The 19854-nt window shown below is 37.3% G+C and overlaps 2 protein-coding genes across 3 annotated transcripts in view; one reads left to right on the top strand and one right to left on the bottom strand.

The window, feature by feature from the left end:
• The first annotated feature begins 3420 nt into the window (after positions 1-3420).
• Positions 3421-19854, top strand: part of LOC131427339 (chromosome transmission fidelity protein 18 homolog) — a 40226-nt gene continuing 23792 nt past the window's right edge. Inside the window, exons 1-6 of one of the 2 annotated variants that reach the window (XM_058590429.1) lie at positions 3421-3754; positions 4072-4168; positions 4229-4793; positions 4866-5034; positions 5099-5877; positions 5944-6163. In XM_058590429.1, coding sequence (XP_058446412.1) covers positions 4084-4168; positions 4229-4793; positions 4866-5034; positions 5099-5877; positions 5944-6163 — 1818 coding nt within the window. In that variant the 5' untranslated portion in view covers positions 3421-3754; positions 4072-4083. Of the gene's footprint in view, positions 3755-3954; positions 4169-4228; positions 4794-4865; positions 5035-5098; positions 5878-5943; positions 6164-19854 lie in introns of those variants that run through there. The other variant, XM_058590428.1, reaches the window with a different exon arrangement.
• Positions 6129-14116, bottom strand: LOC131427340 (cilia- and flagella-associated protein 206). Its single transcript, XM_058590431.1, has 6 exons — positions 13600-14116; positions 13114-13530; positions 12697-13058; positions 12371-12628; positions 12135-12289; positions 6129-6699 (listed from the first exon to the last, which is right to left on the bottom strand). Exons 1-6 carry the CDS (start codon positions 13835-13837, stop codon positions 6234-6236), a joined length of 1896 nt encoding a protein of 631 aa, XP_058446414.1. The 5' UTR covers positions 13838-14116; the 3' UTR covers positions 6129-6233.

Below are 19854 nucleotides of genomic sequence, written 5' to 3' on the forward strand. Positions count from 1 at the left end.
ATGTATTGCAATTATGAAGAAGTTTTTGTTGTGAAATTTTGTTTATTTTTTGGCAATCACTTCAAAAATCTCTGTCAACTTATCCAGCTTGGCCATTCGTTCCTTGTGACGTTTTTCTTTATCTACTTGTGCTTGTTTATACGCCTGTAGTAGCTGATCTTGGAAATGAGTTTTTCTCCGAAATATGCCCCCATTGGAAACGCGTAACGTTGAAGGACTAGATTCTTTGGCTGTAGGAGCGCTGGACGATAAGGATGGAAAGGGATCCATAACAGATCGGCTGAAAAGTTCGTATCGTTTCTATGAGAGGGCGCCACTAGAATTAAATCCATACCATTTTCAGTTAGTACCAACCTTCAAAAGATACGTGTATAAATTTGACAGCTGTCTGATTATTAGTTTGTGAGATATTGAATTTTGAGTGAAGCTACTTTTGTTATTGTGAAAAAATGGAAAAAAGGAATTTCGTGTGTTGATGAAACACTACTTTTTGATGAAAAAAAGTGCCGCCGATACCAAAAAATGGCTTGATGAGTGTTATCCAGACTCTGCACCGGGCGAAGCAACAATTCGTAAGTGGTTTGCAAAATTTCGTACAGGTCATATGAGCACCGAAGACGATGAACGCAGTGGACGTCCAAAAGAGGCTGTTACCGATGAAAACGTGAAAAAAATCCACAAAATGATTTTCAATGACCGTAAAGTGAAGTTGATCGAGATAGCTGACACCCTAAAGATATCAAAGGAATGTGTTGGACATATTATTCACGAATATTTGGATATGAGAAAGCTTTGTGCAAAATGGGTGCCGCGTGAGCTCACAATCGATCAAAAACAACAACGAATTGATGATTCTGAAATTGACCGAATTGGGCTTCGAATTGCTCCCTCATCCACCGTATTCTCCAGATTTGGCCCCCAGTGAATTTTTCCTGTTCTCAGACATCAAGAGAATGCTCGCTGGTGAAAAATTTAGAAGCAATGAAGAGGTAATCGCTGAAACTGAGGCCTATTTTGAGGCAAAGGACAAATCGTACTACAAAAACGGTATCGAAAAGTTGGAAGATCGCTATAATCGCTGTATCGCCTCTGATGGCAATTATGTTGAATATTAAAAACGAATTTTGGCAAAAAGGTGTATTTCTATTAAACGATACGAACTTTTCAGCCGAACTGTTACTGCTATTGCTTTTTTCCCATATTGTGTAGGTATCCATCATAATTTCCGGTTCCACCGAATCGTCCACAGCTGCAATGTCTGCTAATTCTTCAAAATATTCGTTCTTTTGTAGTGTACTTCCAGAGCGTCTGTTGCAACAATTCGTAAGTGGTTTGCAAAATTTCGTACAGGTCATATGAGCACCGAAGACGATGAACGCAGTGGACGTCCAAAAGAGGCTGTTACCGATGAAAACGTGAAAAAAATCCACAAAATGATTTTCAATGACCGTAAAGTGAAGTTGATCGAGATAGCTGACACCCTAAAGATATCAAAGGAATGTGTTGGACATATTATTCACGAATATTTGGATATGAGAAAGCTTTGTGCAAAATGGGTGCCGCGTGAGCTCACAATCGATCAAAAACAACAACGAATTGATGATTCTGAAATTGACCGAATTGGGCTTCGAATTGCTCCCTCATCCACCGTATTCTCCAGATTTGGCCCCCAGTGAATTTTTCCTGTTCTCAGACCTCAAGAGAATGCTCGCTGGTGAAAAATTTAGAAGCAATGAAGAGGTAATCGCTGAAACTGAGGCCTATTTTGAGGCAAAGGACAAATCGTACTACAAAAACGGTATCGAAAAGTTGGAAGATCGCTATAATCGCTGTATCGCCTCTGATGGCAATTATGTTGAATATTAAAAACGAATTTTGGCAAAAAGGTGTGTTTCTATTAAACGATACGAACTTTTCAGCCGAACTGTTACTGCTATTGCTTTTTTCCCATATTGTGTAGGTATCCATCATAATTTCCGGTTCCACCGAATCGTCCACAGCTGCAATGTCTGCTAATTCTTCAAAATATTCGTTCTTTTGTAGTGTACTTCCAGAGCGTCTGTTATGACTAATTGTTGACCGATGACGTCGGATAATAGTTTTAAACCTTTTATGAGATATAATCAATTAACATAAAATGACGCGCAGGACATAGTTCTGTACCTATTCTCTATTTGTTTTACATCAAATAATGGCCCCAGTTCTTCATCCATACCAGATTTGATTTTACTCCATAGTTGTTTTTTTTATTTTAATTTTTTCAATGGACCAACCTGCTCCATGCTCTCTCTATACAATGAGAGCATCAGCTTGGTTTGTGCATCTGTCCAAGTTCTAGTTTTATAGGTAACCGTCGGAATGTTAACATTCAGTGGAGGTAATCCATAAAATTGCGCGACATCAACATGAATCCATTCGCCTCAACAACGGCTCCGTCGTCCATACGGAGAACTTGATATTCATCCGGATTGATTTCCATGCTCTATTTACAAATTTTCCAGTCCAAATAAACATAACTGTACCCATAGCAACAATACAAATATTTAACTTACACCTTTTTCGTTCGTTTTTAGAAGCCTTTGTGTAGCACTGCACCGAAGTAGTGCAATTTAAAAACGAAAACGACATAAGTTTCTATTCGACAAGCTTGTATTCAAGTTTTGCATGCATTCAGTTATTTTTATAGCGTTAAGTTCTCTACCATTATTACCATTCTGCGATTTCGATCATTATTCGAGTTTACCTTATTTAAATTAGAAATTAATCTTAAGCACCTCAAATATATCCTGGGATACTTGCAAATTTCTCAGGTGAAAACGACTTAACAAAGCATTTCATCCAAACTCGCATGACACAAGATCAAAGCAAACCAATTAAAGCTTCAAATCGTTTTCTGTCTTGTTGTCTAGCAGCTGTCTTCCTCTGACATGTAACAAGTGATACTGAAACGTTGGCTATAATTTCGCTTATATTTATAGTTTTGCGTGCTTCCATACACACTCGCTTTTGCATCAATTGACCAATCCAAACCAATTCCAATCAAATGGTGAAATAATATTAATAATTGATACTAAATTGACTAAGCTGTGTGTTCAATACCTGACCACATTTCTACGTGTATTTTTCCTACAGTTTTTAATTTGCACGCCTATATAGAAAACAAAAATGTGTTCCACATCAAAATAATTGATATATATATAATTGCATATTCATTAATTTCTTTCTAGTTCTAATGTAAATACTCGATTACATTCAATAGAATACTTTATTTTTAGAATTGTTGGATATAGCAGAAGAATTTCCATTTTGATCGTTGAATTCTATTTTTGTTACGATTCCCACCACTAGGGTGCGGTTCGCTGCTGCATTGTATGCTTTATAGGGATTCGTATATAGATGAGCTTTTTCTCCACTTCCGGTGAAACTCTCAACGGGTGAGCACGTTGCATCGTGTTAGTCCGGGGAAAATTCGAGTATTTCGCAAGAAAGAAAGGATTTTCAGCCGTACTTTGACGATTCGACGCAGCCACACAGCGAGATTTTCGCTTGTAGTCAAGTGAAAAGAAAGTCCACTGGACTATAAACGAAAATTAACTGGCAATATAGCCTTAGTTGCTGTGCCATCAATACGGCGTCATCTCAAGTGAGGTGACGCCAACCAGAAAGGAAGAAGAAGAAGAGCTTTTTCTCACTAAGCTTTTCGCAGCGCGAGAGTTTTAAAGATGAGAGTTTTGGTCGGTGGCGATCTTTGTCGGTAAGTTCGCAGAAGTTTGAAAGTCTCCTGACGGTAGGCAACTTGTCATGTTTAAATTGAATTCGGTATATATAGTACAGTGCGCCGGCTCCGATTGAATTCTAAAAGGTGTCGCTACTTTCGGGTTGCAGTCAAACCGAAGTCTAGTATAGGAATCGAAAAAGCGCGAAATTATGACAGCTAAATGTTTTTGTAGGTCGTGTTTAGTCAAAGCAAGTGTTTCTCTACTCACATCGGTTGAACTCAGTTGCTATTAATCTGTTTTGTTAGGTGTTGGCTAGCAAAAGAATCGTTCAAGAAGTTTAGTGTAATTACAGATTCGTATAAACATGGAGCAATATCCGACGGAAGAGGAGGAATATGAGTTGCAGTACGGAGATGAACTTGATGCAATGGATGATATGGGCTTTGAAAGTAAACACCGTTGTATGTTTTTATTTACCAAATTATCCAAACCAAATCTTTCGATTATAGTGACTGAAGCCACATCGGTACCATCTCGAGAGCAGGAAAAAAATTCAGAGCCCCCACGAGCATCTACGTCATTCTCCCAGTATAGTCGCGGCCAATTGGACAGCCCACATCTTTCACAAGTCAACGACGATAGTCCTTTGCGAAGTCCTGCATTCTCTCAAATTTCGAAAAGTTCAACTATCAACAAACGTCTCTTTGGTACGCCGGGTCCATCGAACTATGGCCGAATAGCTTCGACTCCATTTCCTGTAACAGCAACTTTAGCCACTGATCCGTTGAACGAAATTCAAAATCTTGGACTTAATCCTCGAAAAAGACGCTTAGATGCACTTTTCGGTGATATTCGAGATATTGAGGAAGAAGGAAGTGAACTTGATTTCTGCCTACAGGGTTTCACGAAAAAAACAAAAACTGAGGAGGAAAAAGATTTGGAGTTGATTGAAAAGATTCTCGAAGCTAGAAAACGGTTCCAAGCGGTTGTAAACCCAATCAAATCAAACGGTCTTGATCGGGCAGAGGCATTGCACCGATTCAAAATGCAAAATCTATCATATTCGCTGCCAAAGTATGATCTCAGTTTTTATTAATATCTTTGGATTATATGTCTGACTCTAACATAACAAAATCTGTGTTTTAGGTGGCCTTTTGCGACAGTTGTTCGCAGTGACAAAGAGCGTATTTATGTTCGGTTCCATTCCGAAGAGTACGAACTTAAAGAGATCAATGAGATCAATTGTTTTAAGGACGGTTATAATGGATTGTTGGGTGATAGCAAAGAGAGAATTTGGAACGAGGCAAAGGAAATTGTATGTATAATTAGGCTTCCATCTATAATATCAAACAAATATTGATTGGTTTTAAATTCGGCAGATATCGAAACGTTTTGAAGCACCTGTTCGTTCGATTGAACCGGATCCCGACGTACAGGTTGTAGTTCCCGATCAAGGATCCGACCTGTGGGTAGAGAAATATCGCCCTAAACGTTACGTGGATCTACTATCGGATGAATCCACAAACCGTAGTTTGCTTCAATGGTTGAAATTGTGGGATAAAGTGGTATTTGGTCGTGAACCAAAGCAGAAACACGATACCAAACAGTTGAACAGTTTCAACAAGAAAACCGGTCGTTTCGAATCAAACGGCGGTTGGAAAAGAAAAAATCGTTCGGCGTTGAACACTGATTTGGATGAACACGGTCGTCCGAGCCAAAAGCTGGCCCTGCTCTGTGGTCCTCCCGGTTTGGGTAAAACCACATTAGCTCATACCATCGCACGTCATGCTGGCTATGTGGTGCGAGAGGTCAATGCGTCGGATGACCGCAGTCCGGAAGCGTTCCGGCTAGCTCTGGAAAGTGGCACTCAGATGAAGTCAGTGCTGAACGAGGACAAGCGACCTAACTGTATTGTACTAGATGAGATCGATGGTGCACCGTTGGCAACGATAGATTTTCTGCTACGGTTTGTCTCTGGGGCAGTTCCACAAAAGGGCGGTTCCAAGAAAGGAAAATCAGACAAAAGTGATAAATTTATTTTGAAACGACCAATAATTTGTATTTGCAACGACATGTACGTTCCTGCGCTAAGACAGTTGCGACAAATGGCATTTGTAGTTAATTTTCCACCGACAGAATCGGCGAGATTGGCAGAACGGTAAGCGAGACTCGTTACGGATGTGATCCGTTGTAGCTGAAGTAATTCACTGGTAAATGTTTTCAGATTGCTGTTGATTGCCAAACAAGAAAAAATACAAACCGATTTAACTTCAATGTTGGCACTGGCAGATAAAACCGGAAATGACGTAAGATCTTGCCTTTCTATGCTGCAGTTCCACGGTTCACTGAAGAAACCCCTAAGGCTTACCGATGTTCTAAAGAGCAATGTTGGTCAGAAAGATCGGCACAAGGGACTGTTCGGGATATGGTCTGCAATCTTTCAGGTAAGTCAATTGCTAGTGTGTTAGAAGAATCAGTCCAAATTATTTTTGATAGTGTAACAATAGAAAACAATCAATTTGATGCTCTTTTCCCGGGAACTACACTAAGCTCTTCGATTGTCATCGAGTAAACTTGCAACGGCGATGGAGCTAATTCAACTTTTTTGATTCTCATGCGGTGCTCATCGGTTTCTGTTGCTCGGGTTGTCCGTGTTTGAGTGGTTTGATTTTTCGGCAAGTACACCTGCGTCGGTTTAGTTTTCGCCGTTTGAGATGAGCTGGTTTGTTTCATTCGCATGTTGGTAAGACTGATTGCTTCCCGGCGAAGATCCCAAATATTCCAGCGATAGTGACGATTTATATTCGACGGAATCGGGTGCAGTTCGGTTTGAACTTCTTGTTCGCACGTGACGGGACCTTTGATGCGAAAAACTTCCATGCTTTTGGAGTTGTAAGCGTTCTGCACCTTATAGAAAATATCCAGAAATGGAACCAGATGAACTTTCTTGCGGGCCAGTTTGACAATTTTGAATAAGTACCTGGAAGTTAAGTAAATTTAGTTAACATCATACTGTACTTTATACTATTTTCGAAAGCTTAGATCGAGATGACGGTTTATTTTATTTATGATTAGAGTCACCTCGGCGACTTTACACTGATGACTGATGAGTCGAGGACAAAACGTAAAAAAATAAACAAAAACTCATGTGCGCTTATTACAAACCAGTTACTTGTAATCGAACCTCTAAATGACTAGTAACTGAAAACGACCAGTATATCGTGAACTTTATCTCAAACTGCTGAGAGGCGTGGCAGTTGCCATGCTGAATCACATTTTTCCATCAAATGAGTAAAGATTTTACGCTATACGGTGTAGAAAACAATCAAAGAATGAGTGAACAACAATTCTTTGTTGAAGAACGATTCTTTTCGAATCTTTTCAAAAGTATTAAAAATGGTTGAATTCTATAAGAATGTGTATTAATAACTGAAACGGTCCTAAACGGTCTCTAAAAAACTACGGTCGTTTATTGATCAGAGCAGCCCGAGAGCTGACCCAGAGTCGCCCAAACAACTTTTAATGTGTTTGTTTTAGCAACCTGAGGTCGCTCTAGATCGGACTCCAATTGCGTAGTTTAGCTCTGAAAATTTTCTCGGGTCGCACCACGCATCCATGTGAGTTTGTTTATTTTATCTTTTTTATGAGTTGTTCTTGTTCAGGGCGCGTACCACGTGTTCGTTTTACTCGGAGTCAGAGTCGCCCGCGTGTAGGTTCAAAAACGAAAACGGCATAAGAATACAGAGCAATTCCTTGCGGAATCAGCTAACTGGTGGCACGACCCCCTTAGATTTGCATGAAACTTTGCATATGTGTTCGTTATAGTAAATGATGTATTTTTCACTTTAAGCCGAATGAAAATTGGTATATTCTTATGGTATCTTAAGACCTTTCATTTGAATCTAAGTTTGTGGAAATCGGTTCAGCCATCTCCGAAAAAAGTGAGTGACATTATTTTCACATTTTTGGTGCATATCACCCTGTAATTCAGGAACGGGAAGTCGGATTTAATTGAAATTCAGAAAGCCTTTCATTTGAATTTGAGTTTGTGAAAATCGATTCAGTCATCTCCTGGGAAAGTGAGTGACATTATTTCCACAGTTTCGGTGAAATCTATCTACATTTTTGGTGCATATCACCCTGTAATTCCGGAAGCGGAAGTTGGAAACTGTTGACTTAATGCTTCATAGCCTTAAAATATATTCCTTTCAAATTGATTGTGAAGCGCCTTTGGTAAAATTACTGTGTATTTCACCGGTAAGAACAAAGGATTGTTATCTCCACGAATGCATGATATGCTCTCCTCTTCATTTCTTGAGGAAAGCTTGTTAGATGAACTTGAGCAGAAGATTGTAAATGAGATCTCTTTTGAACAATTGATAACTGATAGATGCAATCTAGAAATCTGAACAAAACCAGTTGACGATTTTGTAGCATATTTAAGAGAAAAACTTGAAACTCATGACTATATAAATAAACACAATCTCAATTTTTGAAAGACACAAAGTCTTCGTCAACTGAAGGAAAAGTATTTGTAATTTGTGTTTTTTGTCGAGAATTATTCATTCGTTCTTCAAGATACTGCTCAAAGTCATCATTGGAACATCCCTGGCCGCCCAACAACATCTGTTACTGAAGCAAACATTGAATCGGCGAAGCAAATCGTGTTGCAAAATCGTTCTGTATCGATTAGAGAGATTGTTGTGTTGTTGGGCATCTCTTATGGATCAGCCGAACACATTTTAACTGATGTTTTGGGTTTGAAACGCGTTGCTTCTCGGCTGGTGCCAAAAAAGGTGAATTTCATTCAAAAACAGCGTCGTGTTGATGTGGCCAAAGAGATGATTTCCAACGCAGATAGTGATCCTACATTCATCGAATGCATCATAACTGGTAATGAGGTGTGGATCTATGAATATGACGTCGAAACCGCACAACAATCGACCGAATGGCGCTTCGAAGGCGAGCCGTTGTTCTAAATTTTCATCCATTATAAAAATCGCCGCTCGAAAATTTTTCAACTTCTTTGTATAGACGCCAAACAAAAACTAATTCTACGATATACGTTAAAATTTGACAGAATGTGTATAAAAGTGTTGCCAACGTTGAGAGAATAAAAGTTTACCGATTGGACAAGCGCGGGAATTTTAAAATGAAAATTCCGGTTCTTTTTTAATCATAAGGTACATAAAAAATAGAAAAAACTACAAGGATCAGCCCCATGGGGTTGTTCGAGCCATTTATGTGGAAAAAGGCAACCAAAATTTCTAATGATCGACATTTTCAATTAATCGTCACATTTTTGAAACCGCAAATGCACGAGAGTCTGCTTAGATTAATCTTTATTAGGAACCAACACCGAACACGCGAACCCAGAATATAGTATATAGTAATATAGTATAATCTATTTGTCGTGATTTGTATTTGTTTTGTAGCCGACGAAATTACATCAACAGCCCAAATGTATGCAATAATTATATGTTTGTACATGCTTGCGATACGGATATCGATATTTAAGCTTCTCTTTGCCAAGCTTGTGTTCAAGTTTTGTATGCAAGTATTTATTTTTATAGCGTTTCTCTACCATTACTACCAATCTGCGATTCCGATTGAAGCGATAAACTTTTTCTCATTATCAATCGAGTTCATCTTATATAAAATAGAAATTAATCTTAAGCACTCAAAATTTACCGTGGGGTAGTTGTCAATTTCTCAGGCGGAACGACATAACATGGAATTTCATCCGAGCTTGCATGACACAAGATCAAAGCATACCACTTAAAGCTTCAAATCGTTTTATGGTACCTTTTGTCTTGCTGTCTATAGCAACAACCTACCTCTAGCATGCTACGTGTAGGACTGAAACGTTAGCTATAATTTTACTTCTATTGATAGCTTCGCGTGCTTCCAACAGTTTCGCTTTCGCATCGATTGACCAATCAGAGCGATGCTTTCCCTTTGATATACCGCTTACTCCTTCAAAACCGTCGACTATGGCAGGGAAATCCGGTATGCCGGAGATTTTTTGCAGACAAAATAGGACACTGCTAGCTATTAATCAACATTTCAATGATATACAATTAAAAATACATGGCTATGAACATTCAAATCAATACGTAGAAATATTTTTAATCAAATGGTGACATATTATTAATAATTGATACAAAATTAACTGAGCTGTAATTGTTCAAAACCTGACCACATTTTTACGTGTATTTTTCTTGAGTTTCTAATTTGCACCCCTATATAGAAAACAAAAATGTGTCCAACATTAAAATTCGCGATCGTCTGTAGATTTGGAACAAAATACAACATTCGGAGTGGCGATTCTTCGCAACCTCGCACGGTAAGGAACCGTGTGATGCAATCGGTGGAACATTGAAACGAATGGCAAAATAAGGGCTTTATACGGTTAGGCTTCTAAAAGGAATCAAGATAATTTCACAGCAATCTCGTTTTGTTATATGTCACAAAAGGAATATGACGACGGTGCTGAAGAATGTAAAGATATTTATCAACAAACCAAAAATAAGGTCGCTTTCGCATCTCATCCAAGTCAGTCGATAAAACAAAGCCGCTTACGTTCGGGACGGAAGAAACCAAATACAGTATTGTGTAGTGAACAATTGAACGATCTCGAAATGAGTAAACAAAACGAACAAAAGCTACCACCGCTGCGAAAGAATACAATTATTGTTGACTTCAGGCAGTGCAAAATTTGATCTTCGATACGAGAACTTGAAGGTTTGCTTAAGGAGTAAATGCATTTTGACAATAAACGTGTGCATTTACTTCAATGCAACAAGACAAATAGTGTTGTTTACATCCAGGATGCAATTCAATTCGCTAAAGACAATAACAATGCGCACTATGTGGAGCATGAAAACATCAAGTACAACATACCAGTATATATGGAGGACAGTACTATAGAAGTGCGTGTGCATGATCTCCCCTCCAGTGTCATCGATCCTTATTTTCGTAAAACTATGTCCCAGTACGGAGAGATTCTTTCCATCGAAAAAGAAAAGTGGAAGAACTTTTTCCCAGGTATTCTAAATGGCGTACATTTATTACGCATGTGCTTGAAGAAGGCTATACCTTATGTGAATTTCCAAGGTACAAGAATTCCGTGCAAATCACTTGTTATCTATGACAATCAGAATGGCCAAAAAGCCGCTCACTATGGTAAGCCATGAGAAAAACTGAACAAGAAGACATCTGTACCAGAGGACAACAGCGCTCCTTCCACCAACCTTTAAAAACTCCACTACATCGGAGATAGTCATCAACAACAATGAAGCTTGCTCCTCAACGAAACCAGTTGTACCCTATGTGGGACAAAGTACCCTAACTACAACTAACAACGCACTCAACGCTTGGACAAATGTAAGCAATAACAATGATTCCGCCAACAACAGTGACACCGAACCAATGGACGGGAGCGTGAAAAGCGAGCCACTGGTCCCCCGTTATTCGCTGGATAGCTATAAAAACGCCTCTCCGCCGAGAAAGAAAATGACAACAAGATCCAGCAATAGAAAAAAATAATTTATTTATTTTTGCAAAACGGCTACGTCAAGCCGAAAAGCGAATGGGCCGAAATAAAATTTTCTGAATAAAAAAAAAACAAAAATTATTCAAGGTACATAAAAATGTCATTGCTTCATTCCAGTAACAGAAAATTAGATTGCTGCGAAATTATTTTCAACAGACACGGAAATAAGCTATTATTTTATAATAAATCTGTAAAAAATAATGCTTAATGGTTAGTTATTCAAAACATGAAAACTGTAATCAGTATTGGGGCAGATGGGAAATAATAAAGTTGGTTTTACAAACGACAATTGTCTTATTATTTTTCGCAAATTATATCTTCAATATTGTACTTCGCAAATTGAATACAGTCCACCTTGGTAAAGCTTATGGAAAACCGCATCTAATTTATAAAAAAAATGAATTCTCTGATATGTTTTGCCCGTTAGATACGGATCATATTTGAACTAGCTCAAGATGGCTCTACGTCTTAGCTAAAACTAAAAAATAAATCGCTGAACGGAAATAGAACTAAAAAAAATTATCCATCTCAAATAGTAGTATCAAGATCGATAACTATGATTTTTTTTAACAGATTGCTATTCGAAGTATTGAACGAAGTTTCAGGTGTGTTTAATGGTATATCCGAACACATATTAGACACAAATGCAGTGAACAAGCGTCGTATCATACTATTAAAACTATGTGTTTAAAACTTTGCATGAAACAACTCGCAACAATGATTTGCTCTAAGCCACATTCATTCGTGGTCTAATCGATTTAATGTCTTCACAGTACTGTATGTTTGTTTTAGTTGCAATAAGTATTTTTTAGATCATTAAACAAAGAATTTTTAGATTATAAAACAAAAGTTTAACTCACATATCCGGATCCTCGTTGAAAAATACCACTGGTTCGGGTATGTTAAATGCGTATTTCTCTTTTTGGTACTGACATATGCCCATATTGACGTTGCCGGGTATTAATAATCCGTTTGCTTCCGCCAGATGCCATACGCAAAACTTTAGAAATTCGATCTAGGATAAATGAATTGAAGAGTGTTTTGTTATGTTGAAATACCGGGTTGATAACCCTAAATCGAATATTTAGCTTAGTACCTTCATAGAGGACGCGTAAGGTATGATTTCGCAAGCGTCTTCCGAATCAATGATGAGTCGCTTCCCGTTAGTTCTGTTCAATCTATCAAGATCAGTCTGAATCTGACATTCCCCTAGCAAACGATATGCCAAGTCGTCAAAGCTAAGACATTTTTCCGTTAAATTGGTCAGGGTATTACTGATCTGATTTATTTCCGACAGAAGATAAATTTGGTTTTGATACTGCAACCAAATATGTGTTAGTTCAGAGAATTTTGGCTGTGGGTTACAAAAATAAAATGTCTTCAAGGAGTGATATCGAAACCAATGCAAAATCAACATCTTACAAAAACCCGATCAGTTGGGATCGCAGTTCGATACTGCACCGCTTCATGTAGTTTGATCAACTTTTGTTTGTACTCTTGATTACATGTGTCAACGTTGAATTTGATCAAAGCCAATTCGTCGATCAATTTCCGAGTGTATACTTCATGCTGGCGATACATCACAAGGAGATCCTTCAACATGTCCAAATCGTCGGCGGATACATTTTCCGGTAGCAGTGTCACGATGGCTCGATTTCGCAGATCATACGCGATTGATGAGTTCAGGGCACTGGTCAAAAGGTTGACCTTGTCCATAATTTCGCATAGGGTGATTTGTAAGATTGATTTCGTAGATTCATGAGATTGCTCGAGAATTCGGGGAACTGTGATATTTTGTTACTGATTATAGTGGGCTACAATGACATAACAGATACTTACGATCCGACATTCCATTGGCGGAATTACCGGCATGTTTGTTGAAAATGCGTATACCGCAAACAATCTCTCGGATGTCCTTAAGCGCCAGAAGTCTATCTTTCCTGTCCAGAGTGACAAATTTTGCTTTGTCACTTCTAGACATAACCGAGTTCAAAGCTTTTGTGGTCTCCAAAACCACCTCTTTGTTTTCGGGATTTCCTAAGCCCATGTTCAAAATGATGTCGGTAATTATTTTGTTGAATATTTCGTCCTGTTCATCTTTTGTGATGACATCATGTTCAGTAATTTCCTTCAGTAAATGGGCAGTTTTCTTCTGTAAGTTTTTAGTGTGCTTTTCAATAACTTCGTCTCTGTTGAAGAAGTTTTGTAGGAAATATAACTGCATTTTCAGTGTGCACAGCCCAGGCGAACGATCCTCTGTTAGAATGAATTGAAAAAGGGTTCTACGTTCATATCAACTCATCAAATTCTACTCTAGAGACATACCAGCAAGTATTTTAACACATTCATCCACAAAGTCATCATGATTTCGTCGATCGGCACTAAGTGTTTCCATGTAAATCTCAAACTTGGGATCCAAACTAACAAGGTTCATAACGAACGTAATCAGGTGTTTGTCATAGCGGATATTTTTCCTCTCACACTGTTTCACGATCTCATAGAAAAGCGGTTTCAGATTGATGTTTGCCTCCAACAAATAGGTTTTCAGGTGACTGGATATCATATTCAACTGCAGATTTTCTTCATGCGTAGCAACTTCACCGCCCGGCGAACGGAACTAGACTAGGGCAAACAATCGACGGTGAACTTGGATGGATTTTACTGTGTTTCGAACGCGAACTGTTGTTTTTTTTTCGGTTGCTATGTTTAACCTACCACCCAAGCAACTGGAACATGTATGTTACTAACAACATACTCACGAAAACAGGCATTGATTGTTCTACATTGGGTTTGCATGCTCATATTATCATTGCATTCACTCTGATATTATGTTCCAAAACACTGTCATCAGTGATATTTTATGCTAATATTATAATGACATTTCGATTGTAATTATAATTTGAATTAGTAAAAAAAATCCTTATTTTTCTTTGTGGTTATACATATTTTATAGCGAATATGTTGAAAACAAGGTGCTACTAAATTCCATTAAGACATATATGATTCTACTGAGTTCTTCTACCTCAGAGTTCGAAGTCATCTGCTTGAACATATAAAAGTTAGCTTGATAGGGTAAAAAAGTTGAACAAAAAATATTCTAAGATAACGAATGTTTATGCATGTATGAAAGAGCGATTGTATTAATAACTATATCATTAGTCGAGTTACCACATTATTTTGCTGATTACTCGACTCACAATCGAAGGGCCGAGATAAATTCGCAACGAATACCGTCGCTGTGAAATGCAGTATCACAGAAAAATTAGTGTAAAAAATGTGCAATACTTCAGTTATAGCGACGTCACAGACATTTGGCATTTCTGAAATCTTAATTTTTTTGCCCGGAGTCGAATTGTTTCAAAATTTTTTTTTCTAAGATTACAATAGGTCTGGACGTTTCATGCATTTCTAGGCCATTTGGCATAAAACATTAAAAAAATTTAGGTTTTGCGGTTATTTTTCTACGCAGATTGCCGATATTACGAGGTCTCAAATTCAAAATTTCATTCCGAAAGTACGCGGTTTTTACGCGGATTTCTGAAGATGAGCGGTAAAAACAATCCTCAGTGTATTTATAATTACGTTTGTCTGGTTTAAACGGCAAAAAACACAAAATGAAAAAACGAGTTCTTTGACTTTCGTGTCTAAATATCTCGAGAGCATCTACTTCTATAGGAAAGGTCATGATGAGTAAATTTATTCCTTATAATCTGTAAAATTATATTCTGGTGTCTGAATAATTATTTTTTTATCAAAAATTTGAAATTTTGCCAATATCAGTAAATTGTTTTACCTGTAACTTCGTCATTTTTCAATTCAAAATAACCAGATTTGCACCAAACTGTCGGTTTCTAAGTTAAAGTTCAAAATAAAATTATTAATCCTCCTAGTGGTGTAATGAAGCCTTTCTAATTTTACTTAAATTTTCAAAAGTGCCACTAGAAGATTCTGCGAAGAATTTTCAATCTTGAATAAAATAAGAAACCTTTTTTTGTATGAACTATCATAATAACAAGAATTCTTCTTTATTTTGCATCGTTACACTAAATGATTAAACACACTTTACCTTATAGTTCTGGAACCGGAATTCAAACCCGAATGAAATTAAACAGCAACCTGTGAAACTATAGGAACTCTTAATTGAGCCTATTTGTGCAGTGGCGTCTCGTGACAAAATTTACTAGTTGTGCCCTGGTTATGTGGTGAAAACTAAAGACTGAGGAATAGAGATTCGCTTGTGTTTTTCAATACAATGAGATAACGATATACTTTCGGATGGGATTTTTTATTGAACAGACAAACCTCAGAGCTGAGCCTTTCTTTCTCTTCTTGAATCTGTGCAGTAACTCATGTGCACGGAAAAGACACTAACCCAGCGACAACAGATACTTGAAATTTTATGTCTGATGTATATGAGATGGGTGTTACACGCAATTTCGGTGCGATCCAACCTGCTTTCATCGAATAAAAAAAGATTCCAGAAACATAATTAAATTTGAATGGGGTTGGGGAAGCAGTTCATTCCTTCAATGCGACCGGTTGTGCAGTGCACGAGGTGCACATGAGGACGAGACGCCACTGTATTTGTGAAAATCGATCAAATCATCTCTGAGGAAAATGAATGAGTCTCGTTTTAAACTTTTTGATCACTATTTCCGGTACTTCTGGAACCGGGAACTTGGAACCAGTATAGCCGAAGTCGGTTTGTTCAGTAAGTAACTAACTAAGCCTACTAATTGAATCAGTCTTAAGTCAAATCTAGAAGAATTTTACCTTTTTTTTGCATCGTCGCTCTAAATGACGGTGTGCAATTTAAAACACACTTTACCCTATGAAAGCACGATGAAATTCAATAGTAACCTCTGGTCCTACGAGATTTTTTATTTTATGAGTGACATTATTTGACACATCCTCACACGCATACACCCACAGACACATACATTGCTCAGCTCGATGAACCGTGTCGAATGATATAGAATACTTAGCCCTCTGAGCCAATTTTCACTAGTCAATTTTTCAAATGAAGCACCCTTATCATGATCTTGTAATAACACTAATAAGTAGGTAGAAATAGAATAAAAGAATTAGAAATTTACATTTTTTCACCTGGAAAATATTAAGTTTAATGTGGCAACCCTGCACGCTATACTCAATTGAACAAATTGCGAACGGATCAAAGCCGCGCGTACTGTCGCGTACTAGTTTTGCATCGTCATTTTGAATGACGATTTGAATGTTTTGACACTCATCGTCCTATAATTTCGGAACCAGAAGTCGGATGAAATTTCACGGTAAATTTAAAGACAATGAGAGCTTTAATTTGATTTCGAAGTGAGTTTCGTTTTTGGAGATTTTCATCACTAGTTTTATATATTCACTAACTAACAAGATCTGCCAACTAGATGAATATAGCAGTTAGCTTTATGAAAATGTGCACCTCGTTTCGCTTGTGGAAAAATACTCATGAAATTGAAAATTTTCACTAATCCCACTGTAATACCGGAACCTGAAGTCGGATCTGGATCAACTTCTCGGGGACTTTTTAAAGAATTTCACTGCCTTTCATTAGCATTTTAGTTTGTTAAAATCGATTCAAAAATTTTTGAGCAAGTTTAGGGCGAATTTTTTCATAAATTTGCACTTATTTCCTTGTAATTCCGGAACCGGAAATCGGATCCAAATGAAACTCAAAACTTTGTACGGGAGCTTAAGACCTTTCATTTGAATCTAAGTCTGTGTAAAACGGTTAAGCCATCTCTGAGAAAATTGAGTGACCTTATTTGTCACATACACACAGTGGCGTATGTAAAGGGGGCGGCAAAGTAATTCTTGAGACTTTTTTTTTGCTTGCCCAAGTCAGCTTTCCGGAGATGGAGTTCAGCTTTGTTTTTTTTTTGCTCACACGGAACGCCCGAAATTAGCTCTGCGCCTAATTCGTATTACTGTTTTTGAATTAGTTGATTTTAACAACAAAATTTTCAAAATAACTATAAAATTAGTTAAAATTGAGAATTCACTTTGCTGAAAAAAACTCTTATTTTTAGAGAACGTGTTTAGTTGGCGAATATCCTGGACACAACCCAGCAATATTTCAATCCAACACGAAATTCTCATTGACAACTAATTTTGTTTTTAAAATCAGAAAATTTGTTACTATTTATCTATCACCGTCATTCCTGAAGGACAGCACAAAAAAACAACAATGAAATGGGTTTTATTACCAAATTTATTAGCCAAAATCTCATGAGAAGTGTCAAAGCAAAACAATCCATTGAAAATGACAGTCTTGTTGAAACTCCTTGCGAATTGTTTAGACGTTTTTCGCATGTGTTACGATATATCGATATATAAATTTCTAAACCGGGTTGTAAAAATGACGTAAACTCTTAGTGAAAAGTGCATTTATTCAGAATTTGTGCGCATTTGAAACGATTGTGCGTAATAATGTTTTTTCGCAGAACAGTGAAGTAAGTTTCGAATGTTGCACTCTAATTGTTTATGTCAAATGATGTTTTTTGTATCTTTCAACCTTCCGTGCTACGCCGTCCGGTGTACTACTTGTATTCGGTTTTTGTTTTCCGATTGCTCAAAGTTTTCAGTGAGAGAGTCGATTTCGCGAAATCGAATGAAGTAAACAGCGATTTAGAAGAAAAATTTCAAAAAGAAGTTTATGTTTCGTTCATGTCTTTTTCTCCATCGTATTTATACCATTATCCCTTATAACATCGTATTTATACTTGCCAATATAGAAAAGACAACCGCGACTGGAATTTTTTTCGGTAGTAGTGTGCCATCTAGTGGCCAGTAGTCATTACGGTGTTAACATTTTTTCGGTGACAGAGCGCCATATAGCTGCAAATTGCAGAAACCAATTCAACCATTCATGTTGGTTGAAAACAACGTTTTATTTCTCTAATTCAACTAAAAAAATAGTTGAATGTGAATGAAGTGTGCCTTAGCTAAGAAATGACAGAACGTTTAATTGGTGAATTCAACTAAAAAAATAGCAATTTCAACAAATATTTTATTATTATTAAGGGAATTAGAATTAAAAAATCTAAATTAGTAAAAGTAAGATTTTTTTAGTTGTCTCAAAAAATAACTAATTAAAATCAGAAAATCAACTAATTTTTTCGCCAAAATGCTAATTTCGGTCTTTCCGTGCACTAAACCAACAATGGGGACTCTTATTTTGCCCCGGGTGATCTCTTATTTCGCCCCGGGCGCCTAATTTCTTCGGTACGCCACTGCATACACACATACATGCATACACACACATACACACACAGACAGACAATTTGTGATTTCGACGAACTGAGTCGAATTCTAAAGTTATGAAAAAATTCACAATTGTGCTCGAAAGATATATCTTCTAGTACGTTGTCTTTATATCCGTTTATCAAAAAGTCTCTCGATGGACCGAAAGTCTTTAGAAAACTCGGCCAACTAGCCCCGGTCTCCCCTATATATTTTTTAAGTGTGCTCGATTGATGTCCTACAACTTCTTCTTGGACATATTTTTCCAACAATTTACAGCTTCTGAGTTACCACTATTTGAAGAAAATGCATGAAAAAATACATAAGCCCTTTTTAAAAATCAGTCTTTAGTCGAATCGGTCTCTGCATCCGCGAAAAATAAACGTTTTGTCATGTTTTAATGTGCAAAGTTTTACTAATCATTTCTGGAATCGTTCTATAGAAATGCTAGGCAATAACTAGTAAAAGTTTGCCTGAGCAATGTTTGTACGCGTGTGTGTCAAATGATTGCACTCAACGTTCTTAGAGATGAGAAAACCAATTTTTACAAACTTAAGCTCAAATGAAATCTCTGGTGCTTCCAGTAGAAGGAGTTTTGAGCGCTGTATGCCAAAGCAATGCTTGGGAGCTACGTGAAACACGATTTTTCATATTGTTACATACAATTTTTTCTAAATACCATACAGACTGTGCACAGCATCATTTTTCATGACATTTTGCCTCGGACCGATTCTAGCACGGTTTGTTCGTTCGAATATGACATATGTAAACCAGATGATGGCAGCATTTTGAGTTGAAAGCAATTCCATAATTATATTGATTCAAACTACTTACAGCAATAAATGCTGGAATAACATAACTCCCATATACCATTCGAAGTAGTTCGTCGAGATCAGCAAATGCGTGTGTGACAAATAATTACACTCAATTTTCTCGGAGATGACTCAACCGTTTTCTACAAACTCAGATTCATCTGAAAAGTCGTTTACTCCCAAACAAGGTTTCTGAATTACGTTTGGCTCCTACCTTTCTCAAGGATCTACACTGATTTTCAAACATTTTGAAGCAAATGTGAACTATACAGCTTCTGAGGTAAATTTATCTGACTTCGGCTACACCGATTTTCGAATTTCGGTTCCAGTATCGAATCGTTTCTCAAAGCTCAATCGTTTTCTCAAAAAAGGTCAAATCGAATTTTAAAAACAAAAATTCAAATTAAAGAATTTATGGTCCCATACAAAATTAATGAATTTTATCCAATTCTGACTTCCGATTGTGGAATTACAGGGTGAGGAGTTTGTAAAATTCAAACCAATATAGAAG

Source organism: Malaya genurostris, chromosome 2, assembly GCF_030247185.1.
Source record: "Malaya genurostris strain Urasoe2022 chromosome 2, Malgen_1.1, whole genome shotgun sequence".
Classification (NCBI taxonomy): Eukaryota; Metazoa; Arthropoda; class Insecta; order Diptera; family Culicidae; genus Malaya; species Malaya genurostris.

Coding starts and splice junctions, on each gene's coding strand:
- LOC131427340 (XM_058590431.1), bottom strand. CDS start 13,837: ATGATATCCAGTCACCTGAAAACCTATTTGTTGGAGGCAAACATCAAT. Junction 13,531..13,599: donor ATGTGTTAAAATACTTGCTG/GTATGTCTCTAG, acceptor TCATTCTAACAG/AGGATCGTTCGCCTGGGCTG. Junction 13,059..13,113: donor CGCCAATGGAATGTCGGATC/GTAAGTATCTGT, acceptor AAAATATCACAG/TTCCCCGAATTCTCGAGCAA.